Source organism: Corvus kubaryi, unplaced genomic scaffold (assembly GCF_017639235.1).
Source record: "Corvus kubaryi isolate FWS band 111438036 unplaced genomic scaffold, C.kubaryi_AGA036_p1.0 37341, whole genome shotgun sequence".
In the NCBI taxonomy this organism is placed as follows: Eukaryota; Metazoa; Chordata; class Aves; order Passeriformes; family Corvidae; genus Corvus; species Corvus kubaryi.
Window position 1 is genome coordinate 5,207,743 of NW_024581112.1, and position 15,445 is coordinate 5,223,187.

The following is a 15,445-nucleotide window of genomic DNA, read 5'->3' on the forward strand; positions in this document are numbered from 1 at the left end:
CGTGGTTACTCGTGGTTTTAAGAGGTTGATAGATATCTGTAAATTATGTTAAAAAATACAATTTTGTTTTGTTAAAGGATTAGAAGATACATCTTAAAAATCATTTAGTGGCTTGGATTTAAAGAGTAATCTGACAAAGAGTCTGAATTGTTTAATCACTGGAGTACCCATATGAGTCAGATCTCATCGGTACAAATATTAAAGAAACTGGATTAGAAGAGCTTTTACTTTCTTTATGGTACATGCCTATGACTTAGTGCCTTTACGCAGGGCGTAGGATGCTCTAACCACATTCCCTAGGCTGTAGTTCTGTTTACCCAAAACTCTGTTAGTTCTGTTTGTTTCTCTGAAATAGTTTTTTTGCATCGTCTTATTTTCTTTAGGTCACCCCAGTGTATGAGGAGTGGACCACAATTGATTGGTACCAGTTCTTCTGCTTATGGGAGAAACTTCCTGCCTCAATGAAACGTGTGGCTGAGCTGGTGGGGATTGAAGAAGGCTTTCTAGCTCGCTCTGTAAGGGGCAAAATCACAGCTAAAACAGAGAAACAGCACAGACAAATGGCCATCCACAAAAGGTAGCCACAGAATGTGGGTGTGAATGTGCAGAGACTAGAGGCTGCAACATTTGTAATGCTCAGGCTCTGTGTCTGTTTTCAGGAACTGGCTCTTTTAGTGAGTGAACTCATAGGTGAGAGACCTGGACCTGGTCTGCTCTGGTCTGAGAACACTGGTGGCACAAGATGTTTGTGCTGATGTTTTTGGAAGCCGTCGTATCTGGTTTTTTTGTGTGCTATACTGTAGTACCATTCTGTCCTGTGCATCATGGTACATTTTGCCATGTACAGTAATGTGCCCCAGATGACAATTTTATTCAATTTATTCATGTACTTCTTCAACAGGTTTTTCACCAGCCTTGCCCTTCTGGATTTAATCAGTGAGGTTCCTTTACAAGATATGACCAAGAAATACGGCTGTAGTCGTGGTCAGCTTCAATCCTTGCAGCAATCTGCTGCCACTTATGCAGGTGAGTTGTCTGGGCAAAATACCCCAGGTATCTTAGGCTAGTCTGGTTTTTTTCCTTCCAGATTTGGGGCTAAGGTGTGGTCCTAACAGCAAACAGCCTTGTAAAACCACTTACAGATTTATAGCTTAACCTGTGGTTGGCCCTGCTATGGCTTCTGTGCACAGAGTGTGCAGTGGGAAGGGAGCCAGCTGAGAGGAATCAAGCAGTGCTGCAGCATGGGAAGTCTGTGGAAATTCAGCTGTGTAGTGTGCAGGAATGTAGTTTGTTCAATACTAAGTATGGAAATTAGTGCAAGTCCATTGTAAAGCTTTGGTCTATCAGGAAAGAGTACCTTTCAGCATTGAGTAAGTTTGGAGCCTCTAAGATGGGACATGGCTTTCTTCTGAATGCAAAATTAATTGGCCAGAAGGTATAAGGTTACAGTTTTCAAAACAGAGTGAGTGGCTTCTGGGTCATTTATCACCAGATCACAGGAGGTCAGACAGCTGCTACCTTTAACTTCCTTAAGAAGGCTGTGTGGGAGTTGAAGTAACAGCCCACCATGTGACCAAGATATTTTCTTTCTGTTGCCTAAATCCTTCATTACTCCATAAGTGAGTTTTCAGTTTTTAAGACAGTTTTAGCTCAACTTGCGAAACCCTCTGTGTGGGTTGCAGCATGAGTCAAAGCCCCAAAATGAAAAGGTCACGCCAACTGATGCAGAGTAGTTTAATTTAATTCTGGTAGTATAAATAACTCTTTTTTTTTTTAACTTTTTAGTATAAATAACTTTGTAGCAGTTTCATAATTCTGTATTTCCAGTGTTAATAATTTTCACAGTAGTAATCTGGGAAGTAAAATGAACTATTGATATGACATATAGTTAAGAGATATGATAGAAGTTTTATTCTATAATCACTGTAAAAATAGTGAGGGATGCCATGTCTTTCAGTGGTTTTCATAATCTGTGAGTAAGAAACTGTCTTTTCTCTGCTCTTCTCCTTCTCCCGTGCTCTGGGGAGTGCAGTTGTAACCTTTATCGTAGGATCTGCTATCCCCTATGACGCTCTCAGTAGCTGAAATTCTGCAGCCAAGGTCTGTTTTTATGGATGTCAGTGCTGGCTTTCCTCAAAGATCTGTGCCTTCCCTTAGTGACTCTCATCACCACTTTTTCTTTTGCCTTTTTCTCAGTATGATTATTTCATAAGACTCCTGTTCCGGGCTATGCATGTGCTTCATACTTCCAGTATTAGCATCTTTTGAAAAAACAGTATCATTCAGAATTTCTACCTCACTGATTAACTAGTTAATTGCAGATTGTGTTCTGCAAGACTGGCTCCTACTCATAGTTGTAATAAACTTGAGTTAGTTCCTGTAAGTAATGGGAAGGTGAGAAATGTAAAGTGAGTGCTGATTCAGATTGGGGGGTGGGGAGTGAATCCAGCTTTGTAGAACTGGAGCTGGAGTTCCGACTTTAATGTAACTTTTGTGTTTCAGGAATGATAACAGTTTTCTGTAATCGACTGGGCTGGCACAACATGGAGCTGTTGCTCTCTCAGTTCCAGAGCCGCCTCACTTTTGGGGTTCACAGGGAGCTCTGTGACCTGGTCCGAGTGTCTCTGCTGAATGCGCAGCGTGCCAGGACACTTTACAGCGCTGGCTTTGTCACCGTGGCTGACCTTGCTAAAGCCAGTCCTGATGACGTGGCAGCTGCTCTGAAGAGCTCAGTACCGTTTAAAAGGTGAGAAATCAGTATGTCCAGAAGTCAAGTAAAGGAGTTTGTAAGGTGAAGGGTTACAGGATGAAACCTGTAATAAAATATGGCAACCTTTTGGTCTTTTTGGGACTTTTTGTCAAATGTTAGTTAGAAAGAACTTGCAGGTTTCTCTGACAGATCACGGTCATTCCAGGATTATTTTGAAATGAATAGAAGCATTTTTATTTGCAGAATAAGTTTTTGAGACCTATTTTTTCTCCTTATTCCTCTTTTCAACGCACTATTTAGTTCTGGGTAAATTGTCAGTGCTTTCTGGGGAGTTTTTGCTTCCTCTAAAAGGCAGCTCCACCATATGTTCAAAGTAGTTGATGATTTATTACTGATTATCTTTTGAGATTCTCTTGTGATTTATATGTTAGTGCAATAACAAGCTTCCTTGATCAAGTACCTCTTGGACTGTGCCATGATACTTGTCTGGTTCATGCTCTTGAAGTTTCCTTTCTTTGGAAAACAGTGCATGAAGGATGACTCTATGAAGCCTGCATCTTGCCTTAGTAGGGCACTGGGACTTGTCTGGGGTATGTTTGAACACAGAAATCTGGCAATGCTTTTGGGGTATGCAGCCAGTAATATCTTTCATCGACATCTCTTCAGATTTAGGAAACTGAAATAGTTGCTTCCAATTAAGTTATTTCCACATCAAGTGCATTATATTTTAGGTAGAGTGCTTCTGTAAAGCAAGCTGTGAAGACAGTTGAAATGGGAGCAGAGCAGAATAGTGCCAGCTCCTTGTTTGTTATGTTCTGCATGAATGTTCACCTCTGTCTGTTGCCTTTCCCACAGCATTCGTAGGGCTGTGGATGAGGATGAAGAGTCAGCAGAGGAGCGTCGGGCCGTGCGCAGCATCTGGATGGCTGGAATGAAGGGCTTAACTGAAGGAGAAGCAGCTTCTGTCATTGTGGAGGAAGCCAGGAGACTTCTGCAGCAGGATTTGGCACTGATGGGAGTGCAGTGGAACCCAGAGTCTTTTCTCGAGACTGATACATCCTCTGTGATCAGCAGTGAGTCAGAACTGGAAGACAGACTGCACAGATCAGATGGAGAGGAGTCTGCTGAGTCTTCAAGGGTATTAAACAAAAAAGGGTGCAGAGTTCAACACTGTAATGGCCTTGGTTCTCAGACTGGAGACTTATCAAATATTAAAAAGGGATATAAAAGGCGACTGAGCAGTAGCACAGAAAGCTCTGTATTTGAGAGTGAAGTCCCAGGCAGGAAACAGGCTCGAGCAGAGGAAGGCAAGGGTGATCTTGTATACAGGGCTAGAAAACGGCCAAATGTCTGCAGAGGCAATGAAAACACAGAAGAAATTTCTCTGGTCAAAACCAAGATGGATTCCAGGACAGCAATCCCAGAGCACCTTACTGAACAAGGAAAAACACCAACATTGAGAACAGAGTCCTCAGCCTCTAGATTGATTAACAGCACAGATACACATTTAAACCAGACTAGGAACAAAAATACCGCTTCAAAACTGCAGGGGTCACTTGTTGAAGATTCAAATAAGCTTAGCACAGACATACAAAAGCTGCCTGTTTTCCACACTAGCATCTCTACAGATAATTTTGTTTCAAACCAAAATAATAAGGAATTTATGGAAACAGATTCTGTAACTCATAAAGCCTCAAATTCTGTACAGATGGGGGAAGTTAAGATTGGGAGGAAAGATAAAATGGAAGGATTATTTACAGCGCCTACCACCACAAATGAAGGCATGCCTAAGGGGAGAGCAGGTTTTCAGGCACCTGCTATGCTATCTATGGAGACACACAGTATTGTAGGAAGTAGAGGAACACCTGGTAGTGCTAGGACACAGAGAACTGACAATACTGATGGTGAGCAGAACAAAATGAATAAAACTCAAACAGATGTGAGCTGTGCTGAGGTGAGGATTGATAGGCATTTTTGCCCTGGTGAGGATAAAACCTGCAATATTCAGATTCAGAATGGTGGCAAAAATGGGAGTGAAAAGCCCAATGGAATATTGTTACAAGCTGGAACACTGGAGAAAAAAGGCAGCAGTCATCCTAAGGACTTTCTGAAAGGGTCTTTAATAAAATCCAGAGGTGTTTGCAATGCACATGATGTTCAGAATGATCCAGCTTCTCATCTGTTTTCTGACTCTAGAGACTTTGAAGACAGCTTCCAGTTGGATACTCAAACTGAGATGATAATAAAACAGGAGGGAGCAGCTGGAATCACAGGACAGCAGGGAATACAAGGTTCAGAGCTGGCAGCAATACCACAGCAGGGAATACCAAAAAACCTAAGCAGTTCATGGACTGAGAATGATACTGATAAAAGGCTGGCTGCAACAGTTAGGAAACTGAGCTTCTCAAGTCTTATCACCACCAATAAAATTACAAAAAACACAACTCAGCACTGTAGTAATAAAGTTTTGGAGTCTGAAGGCCTTAATTTACAGCCTGTCGTGAAGAAAATAGAACCTGCACCTTGCCTTAAAGAAAGCGATTTCTCAGTCACTGACTCGCAGCTGCACAGTTTTCTACAAGATTACCAGACCCAAAATTCGGTGAAAGGGGAGAGTGTGTCTAAAGACCTGAATGAAGCAACCTCCCATTTAGGTAGGGAACACATTGTACAAGCAGAATGCCAGCCTGTCCCTGAAACAAGCCTAAATATGAGTGATAGCTTGCTGTTTGATGATAGCTTCAGTAATGTCAGTGACCTTTCAGCTGTTCACATTATGGAAGCTGACGGAAAGGACCCTGTGGCTTTGCTTCCTCCAGATGGTGTTTTGCAGAGTCTAAGGCCTGTTGAGAATAAATCTGATGTCAATGACAATCAGATGGAACATGAGAATCCTGTACAGTGTAACAGTGTGTCTCAAGCATCCTCGGATGTAATAGCAGAAGTTTTAGGCCGTGGAAACTCCCCGTCTTTTCTGAAAGACATTCCTTCTTCATTTCAAGGTCAGTCAGGATTAAGAAACCCAGTGATTTGTAACAATGACCCCAAACCAAAGGATTTAGTAGGAGATCAAGGTGAAAAGCTCCAGAGAAGCCACCAAGCTTTAGAGAAGAAACGCCATCCAGTAGTGTGGACTGACTGCTCGTTTGAACTAAGCCCAGGATTGCAGGATGTATTAGACAAATGGCCGAGCCTCTCAGGCATCGAACCAGTTTCAGCAAGTTCCAGTTTGAAAGGAGAGTTAGTTGCTCCTATTGTTAGTCAAGAGCCAGTTCCAGTTTTTGAATCTGACTGTTGTGAGCCAGAGCCTTTGCCCACTTGCCAGGATTTAAAAAGCTCTTTCAAGGTTAAAGAAAACAAAACTGAAAACTCAGATCTTCGGAAAACAGAGGGCATAACACTTCAGCTCAAGGGAAGCAACAGAACATCCTGTCCTGCACCAGATAGTAACAATGGGTTTATTCCTCCAACACCTCCCAAAGAGCTTTTTCCAAAAAGTTCTGTTTCTCTCCCTGTGAAATCTGCAAGAAAAGGACAAGTCACCTGCAAGAATGAAGGGCAGATTGTTCAGGCACAGTGGAATAGTGAGGGCAATGCAAAGCAGCAGGTAAAAACAGTCCAGGTCCATCTTGGGTGTCTAGACCCAATTGACACTGATGAGATAAAAGATGATTCCACTATAGACCAAGGCTTTTCACTGCAGCTCTCTCAGGATGTTTTTCCATTTGTTCCCTTAAGTGCTGAGAGTTTCACTATTGTTGATGTAGCAAGCAACAAAGCACTTTTCCAGACTTTTATTGCAGAATGGAAGGAGAAAAGCAGATTCTCCATCTCAGTGGCATGTGAAAGAACAAAGTGCCTTTTGTCTCCCAAATCAACGATTGGTGGCAAATTCAAAAAAGGTCAGTTCCCTGTTCCAGTGCATTATTCTGTGAACAGCATGTGGCATCTTCAGCTTAAAGCAGGCCTGGAGAAGGAAAGGATATGCAAAAAAGGAGAAAAATCACTGATATTACAGAATCATGGAATGTTTGGGGTTGGAAGGGTCCTCTGGGGATTATCTAGTCCAAACCCCTGTTAAAGCTGGTTCACGTAGAGCAGGGTGCACAGGATTGCATGCAGGCAGATTTTGAATATCTCTAGGGAAGGAAATTCCACAACCTCTCTAGGCAATCTGTTCCAGTGTTCTGTCACCCTCAAAGTAAATAAAGTCTTCCTCCTGTTCAGATTAAACCACCCATAAAGCATCCCTTCCAAATTCTGGCCTTTTCTAGCAACCTCTTCAAGAGCTGATATAGAAATGTATTCCTTCCTTTCACTCTAAAAAGCATTTCACATTTATCTGTCAAAAATCTATTTTGATAGTTAAGAAATGCTATTATTGTTGTTATGGCAATGTGACAGCAAAGAATGTAACTGCTTAATCTTGTCATTTTAAAGGAAGGGCATGTTTATAAAGCAGCAGCAAACTGCAGCATATGAATACTTATGTGGGGGGAAAAAAAGAAGCAATATTGCAACAACCCAGAGATTGATCTGAATTTCACACATGCTTATATTGAACCAAGTTTACATTTTGAAAATATTTGAAAATATTTAACCTTGGTTCAGAGGCAGTCACAGAAGAATATTTAGATGCTCTCACATACCAACAAGCTGCTAACACTTCATTACTATCACCAAAGACCTGTCAAGGAAATGCTTGACACCTGCTCTCCATCGTCTACTAACACTCTGCTCCTTCGCTTTACTGAGACTTGATAATGCTCAATTTTAGGTTCAATTGTATGTATTTGCATTTTCAGGACCCAACTCTTCTCTATTTATGGATGCCATTTTATAATAGTAACTTAAAATTATTTCTTTAGTGAGTTCTCCTCAGTGGATGCAAGTTAAAGATGACGGGTTTCCTGTCCAAGGATGTGAAGACATCTTGGTAGTTGGACTGGCAGTGTGTTGGGGTGGAAAAGATGCCTATTATATCTCTTTGCAGCAGATACAAGACCAGACTGGTAAGTGAGCAGACAGGCTGTGCTGGGTTACTTGACACTGCATCTCAAAAAAGTACCTTCAGCAGATAAGGTTCTTGAAGTGCTCTGAGTGTCCTGACCCCAGCTCAGTGGCGGAATAATTTAGCAGTCTTAGGTGTTAAAGACCCTTGAACAGGTTGCTGTGGATACATCCATACTACTGTGTAATATGGGCAGGTAACTGGCTCAGGCACTGGCCTGTGAGCATAAAATGTTAGCTTACTCCCATGTTCTCTTTACCTAACTTGCTTTTCTCTTTCAGTCTCTTCCAGTTTTTCCTTTCCAGAACAAATCTAACACTCAAATGCTGAACATAGCCCAATCTGTGCTAAGTGACCTTGTGACTAGGGTTTGATTCCTGGCTATCCTTTGTTAGTACAGATGCAGCATACTGCTTTTGGGAGGCTTGTCTGGTTTGCTAAAATATGTAATAGTGCTATAGATATATTGTTATTTCTTCATAGTTTACTTGTAGTTTTTGTGCTTTAGGTGATTGTATTCAAGATTTTTCTCTTGCCTTTTTTACCATGTAATGGGTTAAAAGATGATTTTTGCTTATATTTCCTACCTTAGAAATCAGTCTGAGTTTGGCACCACCACCTTTGGACCAAAGCCTCTCTGTGGCAGAGAGACTGAACCATGTGCAGCTGTACCTGCAGAAGAAGCCCAGGAAGGAGCGCTCACTTATCATGTATGACTTCATTCAGCACTACAAAACTCTGCTGATGGCTTGTGGCATCTCCCTGGAAGGAAATTTTGAGGACCCAAAGGTTTGCAGGATTAAGAAATTTTGCTTGGGTAAAACTGCTAGTTTAAACACAACAGTGGAAAGACAGGAGTACCTTCTGGTACTTCTGTTATTTAGGTATGAATATGTACATCTGTCAGGAGGTTTAGTGAAATTCTCTTTCAGTGGGCAATCTAGAACAGTATTTAGAGGACATTTGCTTTGCTATGTATATTCATGGTGCCTGCAAGAGAAACAAACAGTTTCGGAGGTTAACACATTATTATTATTTCATACCTTACTTGGCAGGGGAAATGAAGATAAATCTCTCCTCAGTACTGGTGGACAGGACTTAACTCCTGTTTTGTTGCAATAAGAAGCCTGGGACTGAAATGTTACAAGTGCTCCTGGTCAGGTTATTGCTTCTGAGAGCAGAAGACTTTGTAAGCAAAATATTTACCCACTGTACATATGGACCTCTTTGCTACCACTGTTTTCTCAAAAAACCCACCATGTTTACTTGTAATTTCAAAAGGTTTGGGTACTAGTTGTAACTCGAATGAAACACTAGCTTGAGGTAAAAAGCACCTTCTTGCCCATGTTAGGAAAAGTTCTAGATGCACTGAAAATTCCTTTGATTTTTAAAGCTTGCTTTGCATATGAGCTGAGCAGCATTGTGGCAATATTCAACTCTGCAGGAACTTAGGTAAGGTGTTCAACACAAGTACAAACATAGGTTTTTTTTCATTCCAAGATGTAGTTTTAGGATAAAATTAAAGAGCAGTAAAAGCATCTTTCCCCTCACACTTCCTTGTAATAGTCATGTTTGTTCATTTTAATGATACAATGAATATATACATACCCCTTCCCCAGCCCCATATGTATACACCTGTGGTTTTTTACTTCTGCTTACATGGCAGAGACAGTGTAGATATCTGTGTTTCATCCTGTTTTGACACAAGAAATGGAAATATAGCTATAAATGAACATGCTTTGAAGACAGGGGTTTAAGCTTCACCAGGAGTAAAGTACAGAATTCCTGGCATAAGTCCAGTTCTGCAAAAGATAGGAGAGCTTAGCTTGGCTAATATTCTAGATCAATAGCAAGTTTTGATCTTTATGAAGTAATTTTTCAGACTAAGCATATTTTGATCCTGATTTTCATATTTATTCCCTTTAAGTTTTAATAAGTGAAAAGACACTTCAAGATGTGTTTATTTGACACAGGATAAAATTTTCAAATGTACAGAAATAACTTTCCTTTTAGAGAGAAATAATTCTTCATTCTCAAGAATTAAGCTTTTCAGTGACTTAGGCCCTCTTGAAGGTTTTTACCGAAATGATGTAACAAATTATTGCAATTTGCCTGCCAAATCAAGAAAAATAATATGTGCTATAACCTTGAATTAACCACCCTTGGTTAAATATTTGCATTGTATTATGACTAAAATGTAAAAAAAAAAGTCTCACAGAGCTCTCCCTTTTGAAGGTTGCATGTTGGCTGCTGGATTCTGGCTCCAAGGAACGCACCCTTCACAACATGGTGACCAACTTTCTCCCCAGTGAGCTGCCCCTCCTGGAAGGAGTGGGCACTGGCCAAGGGGTGCAGAGCCTGGGGCTGAGTGCTAGTGGAGATCATTCTGGGAGGTACAGAGCAGCCACAGAGTCTGTGCTTATCTTCAATGTCATGGACCAACTCCATAAGGAATTACAGAAGGAAAATCTGACAGGTAAAGAGACCTCCTTTACTTGGGGGCAAAGATGGAGGGTAAATATAGCTGTGCTACCACAGGCTGAATGATCAGTGCAGAAGAGAGGAGGTTTAGAAGTCCTTAATATATTCTGTGTCAAAATGTTCATTTGTTAAAAGAAAAGAGAGAAATTCCCTTGGAATTATATCTATTCTGAAAAAAAAAATTAGACTATAATTCTTATATCCCAAATATCCACCAGTTCCAGTGGTTAAGGCTGTAGCAGAGTCTATTCTAAGTCTCCGAATCAAACATATTTCTACCTCCCAGGTGAGTACCCTGGCCATTCTGAGGGACTTGTGGGTCTGTCTATGGTTTCTCATTAATATTTTCAAAAGTTTTTTGATTTCCTTGTCAGAAGTAATTCCTAAAATCCTCAAATATTTTCTGAAGGAGATTTCTTGCTCTTTGGCCTGCCCATATAGCATGATTTGTCAGGTATGCATTGTGTCCACGAAACTCTAGTGATTCCATAGTGAATGATCCTGTATGTTTGCACTAATAATTGCTGAGTGTTTGTGCTGTTTTAAAACAAGCCATCAAAAAAAACCCCCAAAAGCATATATCTATTGGTGGTCATTATGATGGTTTCCCCTAAAGTGTATCCAGAGCTGAGGATTATGGTTCAATCCCACTGAAGTATTTGATTGCAAGTTTACCACATCATTTATGATTGTTACAGTTGAACCTTAGAACATTTTTAAAAGATGTGGGTGGTGGAATTAAAGTGTATCAAGATAGAAAGCCTTACATTAAACAGTTTATAAAATGTTGATAAACAGAGAGCTATGTATTTCTTAGAAAAAAAATTGACAGAAGCCGCTTTCTTAAATACTTTTGTGATAGGAAGTTCTGGAACACTTCTTACTATGAAATATTTCTTATTCCAGAAACAAAAGTATTGAAATGAAATCTATAGTAAAAGATTTCAGTGTGTCAGAACATTTCAGTATTTTCAGAACTCAGGATTCTCCATTTTTTCTCCTAATAAATCTGTTTATCTGCAGTTGATCTGTTTTATAAAAGATTTTCTTGAGTTTGTACTTTTTACAGATGTATTTTCTAAAGTGGAGATGCCCACCCATTATTGCTTGGCTCTGCTGGAGCTGAATGGCATTGGTTTCAGCACAACAGCCTATGAGACCCAGAAACAGGTCATGCAGGCTAAACTGAGCCAGATTGAGACCAAAGCATATCAGCTGGCAGGTCACAGCTTCTCCTTGACGAGCCCTGATGACATTGCAGAGGTACTTGAGGGTTGGGGTGGGACAGGGAGAACTTCCCCAGAGGTTACCATCAAGAGGCTTTGGCTAAAATAAATTTTAAAAAGTCTACTTGGGAAGAACGCATGAAGAAAAGACAAAATGCAAACCCAACTCTGCTGAGACTTCATTTATCCTTACACTCATTATGAGCTTGATGCCTGCAAGGGTCTGTGCCTCTCCTACTTGTGACTGATCATTCTGGTTTCTGCCAAAATTAGCAGAGATAAAGAAGCTGGAAGTGGAAATATGTATGTTGGAAATAGAAGCCAAGTGAAAATATGCATGTGGTTTGTATAGGATCTTGGCCTCTCATGGTGCATGAGATGATCTGCCAATGTAATGGCTTTTGGAGTATTTTGGATGAGTGGTACAGGAATGGAGAAGTTTTTTTGCAATGCCAGTGTCCTGCACACGAGATGTGATTTGGTGTCATGTAGTCTTGAGTCTAAGAAGAGTTGTACTGAAAAAGTTGCATTGTTACCCTTGTCCCTGTACAGGCATGAAAGAGAAGGAAAGACAGCTTTAAAAGTTTTGACTCAACTACTGTCTGCTTTTAAGAACCTTTTAAGAACTGATATTTTTTTAAAAAACCAAATTTCTATGTAAAATATCAATGCTTTAATTCCTGAAGAATTTCACTTACATTTTTTAATGTACATTACATGAGATAATTGAAATAGATTATAATTGCTGTGCATGCTTTTCACCCCCTCTTTTTTTTTTTCTCCATGTACTATTTTCTTGCTGAGGGGCTGTCCTTTATATGGAAGTAGTCAAAATTTGCAAGGTATCAGTCAAAGAAGTTCCACAGAAATATTCCTTCATTGTTGCAAATGTACAAGTCTTGCTCAGTAACAGCAGCCTAAGTTAGAACTCGTGAAATAATGCTCAACTTCAGTTTCACTCTGCTTCGTGGAACAGGGGAAGTAAAGTTTTTTCTGAAATGCTGTTTCCTGAACTATAGAAGCTTATTTCTCACGTGGAAATGTATTACACGTCATGTAAAGTATCTTGTATAGGTTAGTGGAACGTTACCCTACCAGTTTTCTGTCAGTAAAACTTCTGTGCTACATAAATGTGCAAGAGAAAAGCTTTCTGTTCCCTTCTGCTAGCTGTGAAATGAAAGACAATAGCTGCTAAGTAGTGTGTAATGCTACACTGAAAGAGAAAGTGAAAAATTAAGAGCTGTATTCTGTCACCAAATGAGCATATACTTAATTTCCCAGTTTTTTCACAATTTGTTAGAAAAACTAATACTCTAGCTATTCTCTAAAAGGTATTTGTGACCACCTCTTTCTTTGCCATTCATATTGGTCTGAAGCCTGCTCCCTGCTAACACTTCTTTTTTTTCACCAATGTTCTTCCCACTTTCAGTCATCTGAACATTACATTTTATTACAGTTGACTGTCAGTAATAACCTCACTTATTGGATGGAGTTAATTACCTTTTCTAAAAACATACCTCTGAACTCAAACTTAGAGTGTTCAGAAAATGAGATTTTAAATTGCATTTCGTAGTTAATTAAAATGAGGAGGAATGACTTTGATAGCAGGGATCTTTAATCAGCTTTTTAATTACCTGAAGCATTTGTACTATCCTTTGGTTGGAACAAGCTGTTTAAGTGCTCAGTTGCTTTTGTTTTCTCCTGGGAGTAGTGGGCAGAAACTGATTTGCAATGCTGACCTCTTTCAGGTGTTGTTCCTGGAGCTGAAGTTGCCACAAAATGGAGAAGTGAAACTCCAAGGGAACAAGAAAACCCTGGGTTACACCAGAAGAGCAACTGCTAAAGGAAACAGGGTCAGGCTAAGCAAGCAGTTCAGTACAACCAAGGTACAGTAAAGTTTGTTTCTAGTCTGAAAGTAAATTTTAATTGCCTTTTGCTCCTCCAGTTATCACTGGAAATTCAAACTGGATTCTACCTTCTCTGTTAGCAGAGTAACTCCTGCTCTACTAAAGCTTGAGTGCAGTGAGTACATGACTATAAATTGCAGGCTTCAATATGAGTAAATCAGGCAGAATCTGATTTCCCAAATCACGTGTAAGACCAAAATAGCACAATAATTTTGTAAAGCCAATAGCAGAAGAATTTTTCCACATCAGCTTGAAAGAGACTTAAATACCATGTTGAATAAATACAATATTTTCTCTTCCTGCTACTATCAAATCTGTATTTTTTGCTTCAGAGAATTTGTCTTCAGAATGGCTAATCTGATGGTTTATCAAATTTAGTGTATCAGGAGCTTGTATAATGTGAAGGCTATTGACATCCTTGCCAGTTGATAAATATTGTGGACTTGCATTAATACCAACTGCTGCAGGCTAATGGGTGCTCTTGCCAGACAAGTGAAATTAGCAGATATATATGTTCCTGTTTTCAGGACTCATTAATCTGTATTGTTTTCTTAGTTTCCCCTTGTTCAGTGTAGTCTGTGCTCAGAAGACAAGTATTGATTTCTGGAACTCAAGCGGCAGTGAAGACGTTGAGTGCAGTGGTGGTGGCAGAGCAGGGAGCAAGAAGCAAAGGGAGGATTTCCTCCTTTTGTGATGTGGAGGGATGAAGCTGCAGCTGCCTGCTGCACACAAAAAAATGTTATTTTGAGAAATGTTTGCATGCCACTGTCTTTTGAAATTCTTGTTAGTCCGTTTATATTTCTGATTAAACATGAAAGGATTTGATTGCTAGTGATCAGCTTTGTCTTTCAAGGAGCATAGTCAAGGGCTTCACTTTGTGTTCCTAGTGTACAGATAGGAGAGAGCAGGGAGAAAAATATGCAAGAAGATGGAGGAGAAGCATTAACGCTGGACAAGAGGAGACAACGTAGGGGACCTGTGGCAAGTGATGCTTTATTTCATCATTTCAGGTGATTTATTGGTTGGTGCTGATTAAGAGTGATGTCCAAAGAGAAGTGGTTGTCTTCTCATGGGTAATAATGGAGCTGTGTCAGGTGGTGCTTTGATTACCCAGGTGTAGGTGGTGTAAGTGGAGAGGATAGGGATTTAATTTTAAGGCAGTGACACTGGAAACTCACTGTGGGTGAAGGAGTCACTTTTTCCTGCAGAACTGCAAAAACTTTATAAATAAAGCTTTAAAGGCCATTGATTAGTTGTGCCCTTTTCTTCCCACAAGGATGTTTTGGAGAAATTAAAGACGCTTCACCCATTGCCAGGGCTGATATTGGAATGGAGGAGGATCAACAACGCCATTACTAAAGTGGTGTTTCCACTACAGAGGGAGAAGCGATTGAATTCTGCACTGGGAATGGAAAGGATATATCCAATTTCACAGACTCACACAGCTACAGGTGAACAAATGTGTGCAAAGGCCTCACTTCTTACTGGCTTTTTGTCTTCTCATATGTGTGTGCAGCTTTTCTAAGGGGAAAAGATAGGAAATCAAGCCTGTGCTCTACTTCAACCAAACAAAAATACTGGTGTATCTATTTGACATATATCTGCCTTAGAAAACAAGATGTATTTGAAATAGCTTTTGTGTTCACTGAGCATTATTAGTAATTTCTTGCACATTTCTTGCACACATGTAAATCTCTGACTCCAGAACAGGTGCTGGATTTGGGAGTTTCTTATTAGTGATACAAAAATGGGGAACCATCACAAGCCGATTAAACACAGATTTATTTTCCTTTTTAAAAATTTGAGCAGTGGTCGTGTCCTCTCTCACTCTCCTGCCCATTGCATTTTGGAGATGCAGAGTGTGTGCAGCTGTGCTGACTTAAAGAGACTCCTTTTGGACCCTTCCTTAGTTCTCCCTTGTCTTCCTTTCAGGTCGAGTAACCTTCATAGAGCCAAATATCCAGAATGTGCCAAGAGATTTTGAGATTGAAATGCCGACTGTGGTTGAAGAAAGCCCACCCTCCCAAGCCCATGGAAATGCTAATTCTCGTGCTGCTTTGGGGGGCAGGTAGGAGGATCTTGGCAAAGCTTCTGTCTAATCTTAATGTGG

The 15,445-nt window shown here is 40.2% G+C and overlaps 1 protein-coding gene across 4 annotated transcripts in view; it reads left to right on the top strand.

Moving 5' to 3' along the window:
• The window catches only part of POLQ (DNA polymerase theta), a 59,811-nt gene that overhangs the window by 24,594 nt on the left and 19,772 nt on the right, over nt 1-15,445 (top strand). For 2 of the 4 annotated variants that reach the window (XM_042031700.1, XM_042031701.1), the window contains exons 13-23: nt 384-577; nt 902-1,026; nt 2,503-2,746; nt 3,566-6,612; nt 7,579-7,722; nt 8,314-8,510; nt 9,957-10,197; nt 11,272-11,465; nt 13,177-13,314; nt 14,612-14,786; nt 15,268-15,403. In XM_042031700.1, the coding sequence (XP_041887634.1) occupies nt 384-577; nt 902-1,026; nt 2,503-2,746; nt 3,566-6,612; nt 7,579-7,722; nt 8,314-8,510; nt 9,957-10,197; nt 11,272-11,465; nt 13,177-13,314; nt 14,612-14,786; nt 15,268-15,403 (4,835 nt within the window). The other 2 variants (XM_042031703.1, XM_042031702.1) reach the window with 2 other exon arrangements.